This window comes from Nerophis lumbriciformis, linkage group LG13 (assembly GCF_033978685.3).
Source record: "Nerophis lumbriciformis linkage group LG13, RoL_Nlum_v2.1, whole genome shotgun sequence".
NCBI classification, from domain to species: domain Eukaryota; kingdom Metazoa; phylum Chordata; class Actinopteri; order Syngnathiformes; family Syngnathidae; genus Nerophis; species Nerophis lumbriciformis.
The window spans coordinates 18,832,921-18,844,384 of NC_084560.2; the positions used below are offsets into that span (position 1 = coordinate 18,832,921).

At 40.7% G+C, this 11,464-nt stretch overlaps 1 protein-coding gene across 2 annotated transcripts in view; it reads right to left on the minus strand.

The window, feature by feature from the left end:
- LOC133613779 (dedicator of cytokinesis protein 9) overlaps positions 1-7,703 on the minus strand; it is a 307,269-nt gene extending 299,566 nt beyond the window's left edge. For both annotated transcript variants that reach the window (XM_061971560.2, XM_061971559.2), the window contains exon 1: positions 7,326-7,703. In XM_061971560.2, the coding sequence (XP_061827544.1) occupies positions 7,326-7,442 (117 nt within the window). In that variant the 5' untranslated portion in view covers positions 7,443-7,703. The remainder of the gene's footprint in view (positions 1-7,325) is intronic.
- Positions 7,704-11,464: the final 3,761 nt, after the last annotated feature.

Sequence of the window (11,464 nt, forward strand, 5' to 3'; positions counted from 1 at the left end):
CTCTACTAATGATGCACCTAAAATTTGGCGGGAAAAGGATGTACTTTAACCACCGGAACAGTGCTCCTGAAACCGATGTTGTGATGACGTAAGTCATACGCACGGGATTGTCTGGAGCGGAGGCATCGTGTCCGCGCTGTAGACTTACTTTAATATATTCGAGATATACACACGGACAGCCATCTTACCAATTTAAGATAACACTGGTGGCTTTTAATGAGAGAAAGGCTCCCAGGAAGGCGAAGCAAGTGTGACGTCAGGCTCTCTGCAGCTCGCTTTTCGTCACGGACATGGCGAGACAGAAGTATCTAAACAGAGTCTTTAAACAGGAGTGCTTCAATAACACCAAAAATAGACGGTAGATTTGTTGCCACTCTTTTTATTAAAGAAAGAGTGACCAAAAGGATTTAAGAAATCGCTCTAAAAAAATAAAACAATTCTCAACAAAGTACATTGTACAATAAGCAGCAACAATTTAAAAATAAAACGATATTATTATTATTATGTGTTAATACTATACTTGATAATAACAGATTTGTTTTAAATGTATATTCACATTTTCTTGCCTTTTTAAAGAATATATGCGTCATAGCAAATCATGCAATGACGTCATATCGACCACGCCCCTAACCACGCCACAGGTATTTTGGCAACACCAACTTTGGAAACTCTGACATTAACAAAATGAAAATGTCTTACATTACAATCATGCTTTGTCAGAGATGACATGTAATGTTATTCTGTGATATTTGCACCTAAAGAAATGCTAGTACATCAGTTTAGGAATATGGGGGCGGGTAGGGTGGGGTGGGGGAATTTTTCTGGCTGGCTGAAATATTGTGTAAGTTATTTTACAGCATTTTCTGGTTGAGTCCTTAATCACAGAAGGATTAGCAGGCTCAATATTATATTTTATTAATTAATAGAGAAGATTTAAACATTGTCATGCAGCAATATCAAGCCCCCTCCCCGAAAATTATGTCTCGGGTACACTTATTAATGATGACAAATTAATCGCGATTAATTTTGAGTTATCTATGAACAAAATGGGATTACCGTGATTAAATACTTTAATCGTTTGACAGCCCTAATATATACACGCATGCACAAACACATATACATATATAAATACATGGAAAGTCAGCTAACAATGGAGTAAAGGCGGGCTCTCTATTTCGCCCACAAAACCCTCTAAGTAACCATCCAAAACCACCAACAATATGCTACATATCGTGACCTGAATATTAACCAAATATTAGCAATGTTGTTATTTTAAGCGCTAACGCAGACAAATCATTTTTTAGAGGCAGATTGATAACACACAGCAAAGTAGTCCTCTGCTGCCATGTCCTGCGTCACAGCGTCTCAGCTCGTCGAATGTGTTCTCCATCATAAATCATGCCTCTCATCTGGATATTAGGAGGATTTAGCCATAAACCGAGAAGTTGTTCATCTGTGACACTCAATGTATAGGAAGTAAGGCTGCAGCTAACGATTATTTTTCTATCGATTAATCTATAGATTATTTTTTCGATTAATCGGTTAATCTATAGATTATTTTTTTCGATTAATCTATAGATTATTTTTCCTTTTACCGATTTTTTTTATTTATTTAAAATGAAGATGAAAAAAATAAATGTAGGCCAGTTTTTTCAAAAGGCATGGCTTTTATTTACAAAAAAAAAAGTATGGCCACTCAGTCAACATTGACAACAACATGACAAAATATTCTGTAACAATGTAAACATTTAACAAAATTAAAAGTAGCTTATTTGCTTTTAATGTGCAAATATAAAAGTAAACATCCAGTGCAAATCTTAATATTCTGCAATAGTATAAGCATTTCAAAAGTAAAAGTATTGCTTATTTTGCTTTAAAATGTGCAAAAATAAAGATAAACATCCAATTAAAAAAAGTGCAAAACGGAAATATTCTGTAACAACAGTGTAAACATTTCAACAAAAGTAAAAGTATTGCTTATTTGCTAAAATGTGCAAAAATAAAGATAAACATCCAATACAAAAAAGTGCAAAACGAAATATTCTGTAACAACAGTGTAAACATTTCAACAAAAGTAAAACTTTTGCTTATTTTGCTTAATAACACAACAATGATAGTATGATTGAAGTGAAAGTTAATTGGTCGTTTGTACATAGTATACGAAATTGTTAATGTTGTAAAAGGTATTTGCACAACTAATTAACGTTAGCGTTAAAGAGGAGCGCGTCTTTGTAAACACTGAACAGGCACGCCAAGCGCTCCTCTCAGAGCGAAACAGTGCTTTAGTTTATGAATTTACAACGCAGATACAAATGACACATTCATGTTTTTGTGTAATGATGACAACGTATACTCACGCGGACGATTGACTAGTTGATAGTGATGGCAAGAACGCTGCCGTTGTGCTGCTATGATAGGCCATTTCCGCTCGACACAGTGTGCATACAACAACATTATTAGCAGAGGTGGGTAGAGTAGCCAGAAATTGTACTCAAGTAAGAGTACTGTTACTTTAGAGATTTATTACTCAAGTAAAAGTAAGGAGTAGTCACCCAAATATTTACTTGAGTAAAAGTAAAAAGTATGTTGTGAAAAAACTACTCAAGTACTGAGTAACATACACACACATATCATATATATATATATATATATATATATATATATATATATATATATATATATATATATATATATATATATATATATATATATATATATATGTGTATATATATATATACACACACACACACACACACACACACACACACACACACACACACACACATACATATATATATATATATATATATATATATATATACATACATTGATATATACAGTATATAATTTATATTTATTTATTTTGCCGTTTTTGTTTACATGTTAAAGGTGTTTTAATAATTATACATGCATGTTTAACATATAGATTCCTTTCTTTCATGAAGACAAGAATATAAGTTGGTGTATTACCTGATTCTGATGACTTGCATTGATTGTAATCAGGAAGCAGTGCTGGTAACGTCCACGTTTTCAAATGGAGGAGAAAAAAAGTTCCTCCTTTCTGTCTAATACCACATGAAAGTGGTTGTTATTTGGCATCTTATTTGTCCACCTTCCATATTCGTTTTTATACACTTTACAAGAAATACATTGGCGGCAAACTCCGTAGCTTGCTAGCTTGTTTGCGCTGGCTTTCGGAGACTCGTATTTTGAAAGCGCAGGCGCGATGGAGCGGGACTTTTATTGTGAAGACAGGAACTGTGCAGTCAGTCTTTACGGTTGAAATAAAAAAAGGGTCTTTTTTCCTTCACACTTTTGATTGATTGATTGGAACTTTTATTAGTAGATTGCACAGTACAGTGCATATTCCGTACAATTGACCACTAAATGGTAACACCCGAAGTTAGCTCGGAGCCAGTCAGGTCATGTGACCCCTGGCTCTGTTTGATTGGTCCAACGTCACCAGTGACTGCATCTGATTGGTGGAACGAAGTGAAACGTCACCAGTAAGGCAGGCACTTTGAAGGTCTGTCTGACAGACCAAAACAAACAAAGCGTGCATTAACAGATCGATAAAAATTAGTAGCGAGTAGCGAGCTGAATGTAGATAAAAGTAGCGGAGTAAAAGTAGCGTTTCTTCTTAGGCCGTTTATTGAAATACTCCCACACTTTTGACGACTTTTGGCGTGCTTTTTTCCCCTCGCTCGCACCGCTCGCATCGTATGCTTTGCGCTCCGCCATGACGGTAGTGTGACGTAAATATGCGACGCGTCGACGAACAAAAACGTCCTCGACGTATTTACGTAACCGATGACGTCGACTACGTCGACGCGTCGTTTCAGCCCTAATAGGAAGTGGTTCCACACTGTGTATGGAGACACATAATTAGCTGTTAGTATGTCAGCCAAGGTAATGAAAATAAATACAATATTAGCCGGAGGGGATCGGCATTAAAATACATTATATGGCAATCGCACAATACATGTGAAAATTTGTGACTACAACCAAAAAAGCTGTATTATTAGGGACCGCAATGTCCCTTTGGGACAGAGGACCCTATTGTAATTGTAAGGTTTTATTATTATTATTCCGCCGCCTCTTTGAGCTGTAATTTGACCCCCTTAACATGCTTCAAAACTCACCATATTTGACACACACATCAGGACTGGCGAAAATTGCCATCTAATAAAAAACCAAACCCCAAAACTCAAAATTGCGCTCTAGCGCTCCCTAGGAAAAAACAGATAAAACTGCGTGTAACTTCCGGTAGGAATGTCGTAGAGACATGAAACAAAAACCTCTATGTAGGTCTGACTTAGACCTAGATTTCATACATTGACATCCTTCAGCAAAAATCATCAGGAAGTTGGCAATTCCCCCTACAAAACAAAAGTTTTGTAAAAACAGTCACTTTTGCCTCTTTGAGCTGTAATTTGACCCCCTTAACATGCTTCAAAACTCACCAAACTGGACACACACATCAGGACTGGCAAAAATTGCGATCTAATAAAAAAAAAAACCCAAACCCAAAAATCAAAATTGCGCTCTAGCGCCCCCTAGGAAGAAAACACAGACACAACTGCTCCTAGGAAGAAAACTCAGACCAAACTGCCTGTAACTTCCAGTAGGAATGTCTTAGAGACATGAAACCTCTATGTAGGTCTCACTTAGACCTACATTTCATATATTGACAACCCCCAGCAAAAATCAACAGGAAGTTTGCAATTCCCCCTTCAAAACAAAAGTTTTGTAAAAACCGGTCACCTTTTTTCAAACATTATCTCCTCTGAGCACGTTTGTCGTGTCGGCTTCAAACTAGCACAGGAGAGAGACTGAACCCTTCTGATTAAAAGTTGACCAAAGAGTTTTAATTACTGCTCCGGTTTGGATTTTATGTGCCGTCAAAGTCGGTCCCGTCCATCGCTGCTTGCAGCTTTGATTGTACATGTTTCATTATTAGGCTCCACCTTTTTCAGGGTTTTCTACAATTTATAAGAGTCTGCTGTATGTTTTACTTCAGACTGTACCCACAGTGCATGTAATTAGGACTGGCATAAAATATAGATGTAGTAGGAGTAAAAGTCAGTCCCTCAAGCTACAATGTACACCAGGATGTAGCACATTGTAAGTACATACAGTATACACTACGTACCCCTTTAGAGCAAACAAGCTGCTGTACAAGTTGAAAGGCCCTATTATCCAAAATTGACTTTTGAATGATGTTATAACAGCAATACTGTACGTGTCCCTAGAAATCTGTCACCTCTCTCACTTTTCAGAGAAGATGTGTCTAAACGCTTGCCTTTAAAGTTGCGTATGACTAGTAGTACTCCTATGTTAGTGTAAAAGTCTGGATACTTCCGTAAAGTTGCAGAGACACAAAATAGGCTTACTAAAAGCACGTTTATAATGTCTAACATTAAACATCAAGGCTATATTTGGGGAAACACACTTCCAAAACATTATTTAAAATAATTGACAAAAGGCACTTTTGATTACAAGCACTTCTATAACTGTGTGGAGTCAAGTATTCCACTCAAAGGAGGCAACACTGCATTTGTGATGTACTTCACTGTGACAACAAACAAGCCCTCATTCATACACATTATTCATTCATTCATCCATCCTCTAACCCACTCCTGAACGTGACTCCACACAAGTCAGCTGATTATGGTCAGCAGTGTGTGTGTGTGTGTGTGTGTGTTCTTGTATTCATACCCTTGTTGATAAAGTAGCTTCCATATGAGGAGGTGTGAACAAGTGATGACATAAATCATGGTCCCAATAACATTGCATCTAATAGAGAATGTCTCATTTGCACCCCTACTGGTGACATCTATCAAAATTAGAGTGGGCTCAAAAAGGAGGGATTTTTCAAATTAACTAAAGGGACAAGCAGTAGAAAATGTATGAAAGGAATGGACGGTTTTAAAAGGGCTCCCCCTCTGGTCCATCCATCCATCCATCTTCTTCCGCTTATCCGAGGTGGGGTCGCGGGGGCAGCAGCCTAAGCAGGGAAGCCCAGACTTTCCTCTCCCCAGCCACTTCGTCCAGCTCCTCCCGGGGGATCCCGAGGCGTTCCCAGGCCAGCCGGGAGACATAGTCTTCCCAACGTGTCCTGGGTCTTCCCCGTGGCCTCCTACCGGTTGGACGTGCCCTAAACACCTCCCTAGGGAGGCGTTTGGGTGGCATCCTGACCAGATGCCCGAACCACCTCATCTGGCTCCTCTCGATGTGGAGGAGCAGTGGCTTTACTTTGAGCCCCCCCCCCGGATGGCAGAGCTTCTCACCCTATCTCTAAGGGAGAGCCCCGCCACCCGGCGGAGGAAACTCATTTCGGCCGCCTGTACCCGTGATCTTGTCCTTTCGGTCATAACCCAAAGCTCATGACCATAGGTAAGGATGGGAACGTAGATCGACCGGTAAATTGAGAGCTTTGCCTTCCGGCTCAGCTCCTTCTTCACCACAACGGATCGATACAGCGTCCGCATTACTGAAGATGCCGCACCGATCCGCCTGTCGATCTCACGATCCACTTTTCCCTCACTCGTGAACAAGACTCCTAGGTACTTGAACTCCTCCACTTGGGGCAGGGTCTCCTCCCCAACACGGAGATGGCACTCCACCCTTTTCCGGGCGAGAACCATGGACTCGGACTTGGTCAACATATGAAATAACAAGTGTGTGTAAGAAATTGAAATGCGCCCCCTTTGGCCAAAATTAATTAAAATAAATAAATAAATAAGTATGAATATAGAGACATACTGTAATAACTTGAAGTAAATAATGAAGATTAAAAAAAACAATTACAAACAAAAAATAGAAAAATAAATAACTAAAAGCAGTCTTTTTCTCAGTTGACTTTTTTCTTATAAAATTGGGAACAATTTCTCATATTCTTTCTGTTTCTGTAATATTGCAATATTTTCTCATAAAATTATTACTTTTTAATGTAAAATTATTACTTTTTTATGTAGAATTATTACTGTAATCTTCTCTATCTTTGTTGTTTTTAATCCAATTTGATTTTATTGTTTTGATTTTGTACGGTGTCCTTGAGTGCCCAGAAAGGCGCCTTATAAATAAAATGTGTTATTATTTATTATTAAATACAAGAACGTGTGTGTATGCGCGCGCAGCTATTCCTGCACTCCTATCCTTAGCGCGGCACACTTGTGCACTGAATATGCCAAGTATGGAAGTGTGCCAACTGAGACTCCGTAGACCGCACATTTTATCGTGAAAGTGCCAAAATGCTGCCCAGGAGGTAAAAGGTGGAAGTAAAGAACAGGAGGACAGTAGAAGGATTAAAGGTATTTACTTACAACGAGCACGGAGGTCCTGACCACCTCAGAAACACTTTGCCGGAGCTCGGCGGCCGTCCCAGGCTTCCCAAGTCCCCGAGTAAACTTCCTGGTCTCCGGCTGAGCAGCAGTGGCCATTGCTAAGCCTCCTCCACAAAAATAAAAAATAAAAACACGTTAATATCCACAAATTACACGGGGAGAGTTTGGCGGGAAGTCATCGCCGGCTAATCCGTCCGTACAGTCCCCTTCAGCGGCCACCACTTCTATTTCCACGCCGGGTCATGTCGTGACGCAAACGTGTCGCTTGTCAGTCACAAACACACACTCAAACACGAACACATGTGTGTGTGATGTTGCGTTAGTGCAGGTAAGAATGTCTCCGTGCGGCCATGACAAGTGTCCTGTAACATGTGTGGCATGTCATTACCGAGAGAGGAGGGGTCTGCGGAGACTCCGCCCACTTTCTGCCAGGCTCCATCCCGCCTGAGCCTGCTCATGGTAGCCCCCTACTGGACGGTGTGGAGAACTACATATACAAAACTGTATTTTGGATTTTGTGGAAAAAAATACAACTATATTCTAAAGAATATACTCTTTTTTTTTTTTTTTTTTTTTAGATATGAAGAATTTACCAGTTGTGTCTGATTATAATAAGTTATTTAAATCATAAACACAAATAATTATTTTTTTATAATTTTTATTATTTATTTATTTTTTAATTGTTTTTGTCCTGTCCAGCTTCTCAGGCATATCAAATAGTTATAGATGCCCATATCGGCTGTACAAATGTACTTTACAAGAGAGAAGTGTAGGATACTTCTCTTGTTGCCTTATTTGTATTTGACTTTATTAAATGTATTTATATTATCATTTGGTGCATATAATTCTTAGCTACCTCTCTTTGTTTACAATGTATATTTTCTGCTGGATCTACTCTTTATTTTACGCTGCAGCTGTTACATATACTGTAATATTGTACATGGTAATTGGGATTTGTTATATATTATATAAAATATAATATAATATAATATATCATCCATCCATCTTCTTCTGCTTATCCGAGGTCGGGTCGCGGGGGCAGCAGCCTAAGCAGCAAAGCCCAGACTTCCTTCTACCCAGCCACTTCGTCCAACTCCTCCCGGGGGATAATATATCAGTATATATTATATAATGTATATATAATATGTACATATTACATATATGTTATATTTTATATTGCTACTATGGTACATTTTTAGTCTACCTTATACCTGCATTATCCTTTCCATCCTTTGTAACTGAGCTCAGAATCAGAATCAGCTTTATTGTCATTACGCAAGGTAACGAGATTGAGGCCATTCCATACAGTGCGATGTGTGCATGCTAGAAAAACAATGTGCAAATATATAAAAATATAAAAAATGTAGAAGTGCAATGAATATGGTGTGAAATGAATATATACATGAAAAAAAAAAAAAAAAAAAAAACAGGGTGGTTGGTGGAATGGGTTATTGCACCGAAGAGAAGGCAGTTATGAGGGACAATGGGGCAGTCCGTTCAGGATGGTTATGGCCCTGGGGAAGAAGCTGTTCTTTAGCCTGTTTGTTTTGGTTTTAATGCACCTGTAGCGCTTCCCAGAGGGCAGCAGGTGGAACAGGTCAGAGCCAGGGTGGGTGCTGTCCTTGATGATGGCACTGGCTCTGTTGAGGCAGCGGGAGGTGTAGATGTCCGTCAGAGAGGGAAGAGGGCGGCCGATGATCTTCTGAGCCGTCTTGACCACTCTTTGCAGCCTCTCCCTGTCTGCTGCAGTGCAGCTGCCATACCATACCGTAATACAGTAGGTCAGCAGGCTCTCGATGGATGAGCGGTAGAAGGTCAGCAGCAGGTCAGGCTTCAGGTTGTACTTCCCGAGGACTCTAAGGAAGTGTAGCCGCTGCTGAGCCTTCTTGATGATTGATGTGGTGTTGACTGTCCAGGAGAAGTCATTAGAGATGTGGACTCCAAGGTACCTGAAGGTGTGGACCCTCTCTACACGCTCGCCGTTGATGTAGAGGGGGGCAGGGTCGGTGCTGCTCCTCCTGAAGTCGACGATGATCTCTCTGGTCTTGCTGGTGTTGAGAGCGAGGTTGTTCTCCGAAGACCAGGCCGTCAGCTTCAGGACCTCCTCTCTGTAGGCAGCCTCGTCACCCCTGGAGATGAGCCCGACCACTGTGGTATCGTCGGCGAACTTGACGGTAAGGTTGTCACTGTGGGCCGGACTGCAGTCATGGGCGTAAAGGCAGTAGAGGAGGGGGCTCAGCACACAGCCCTGTGGGGAGCCGATGCTCAGCGTGCGGGAGGATGAGAGGTGCGGGCCAAGTCTCACATTCTGGGGTCGGTCCGTTAGGAAGTCCCTTATCCAGGCGTTTGTGAGAGGGGGGAGGCCAAGAGTGTCCAGTTTATTGCAGAGTCTGTCCGGGATTATTGTATTGAAGGCAGAGCTATAGTCCACAGAGAGCATCCGGACGTAGCTCTGCTGCTGCTCCAGGTGGTTCAGAGCAGAGTGGAGAGCAACAGCGATGGCGTCCTCTGTGGACCTGTTCGCCCGGTATGCGAACTGGTGGGGGTCGAAGTCTGGAGGGATATGGTCCTTGATGTGCTGGAGAACAAGTCGCTCGAAGCACTTCATGATTACCGGAGTGAGGGCCACTGGTCGGTAATCATTCAGGCTGGTGATGGGAGACTTCTTCGGCACCGGGATTATTGTAGATGACTTCAGGCAGGATGGGATGACTGCCTGAGCCAGGGAGAGGTTGAAGATCCTGGTGAGGGGGGGAGCGAGCTGGTGGGCGCACGTCCTGAGCACCTTTCCAGGTACTCCGTCTGGTCCGGTAGCCTTCCTGGGGTTCACAGCCAGGAGCACTCGTCTGACACTGTGCTCCTGTACAGTGAGTGGAGTGGCGCCGGAGCCTACTGTGTGGAACAATTTCCCTTGTGGATCAATAAAGTTTGTCTAAGTCTAATAAGACTATGTTTTGCACTTTGAATTTAAATAATCACATTATTATATTTTACAAACATATTCCATAATAATACTTTCCTCTATTTATTTATTAAGAATACATTTTGAAGTCAAACTCCTTGTGTGTTAAACATACTTGACCAATAAAGCAGATTGTAATTCTGATTTTGATACAACATTATTATGTGCCACCAATCCGTATCAGCTGATTTTTGTGAAAAAAAAACAGTGAATTAATCAATGCCGATCCCGGACACTGGATTTATTTAGTCCCCCAGCTGACAAGCAACTAGCAACTAATCATGTTTGTCCATACACAGTGTGGGGCCGCTCCCCATGGTGAATAATAATCACCTCCATTACTGCAAATAAACTGTACTTCTTTGTATCATTATCAAGGACGTTGCTAAACATGTTACACAGTGAGAGCAAGCATGCTAATAGCGAGGCTAACCCCTTAGTCGAAACAACTTCGTTAGTTTGAAACAACACCAACCATTAGGTGGTTAGAAAAGTTTAAGAACTGTTGATGGAACCACGTTAAAGCAGAAAGTAAGCAATTATTAACAGGAAATTAAATAGATGAATAGTCTTGAGGGAGGATCAAATAAGTGTCGGTGTACATGATAGTATATGATACATTAGGAGAGCTGCTCAATCCATAAATTGGAGGTGTTAGTCAGTGGCCTAGTGGTTAGAGTGTCAGTAGGTTGTGAGTTCAAACCCCGGCCGAGTCATACCAAAGACTATAAAAATGGGGGCCATTACCTCCCTGCTTGGCACTCAGCATCAAGGGTTGGAATTGGGGGTTAAATCACCAAAAATGATTCCCGGGCGTGGTCACCGCTGCTGCTCACTGCTCCCCTCACCTCCCAGGGGGGTGAACAAGGGAATGGGTCAAATGCAGAGGACACATTTCACCACACCTAGTGTGTGTGTGACAATGATTGGTACTTTAACTTGAACTTAATACCAAGAGTAGTACCAGTAAATGAGCGATACTACAAACCCCGTTTCCATATGAGTTTGGAAATTGTGTTGGATGTAAATATAAACGGAATACAATGATTTGCAAATCCTTTTCAACCCATATTCAGTTGAATATGCTACAAAGACAACATATTTGATGTTCAAACTCATAAACTTTATTTGATTTTTTGCAAATAATAATTAACTT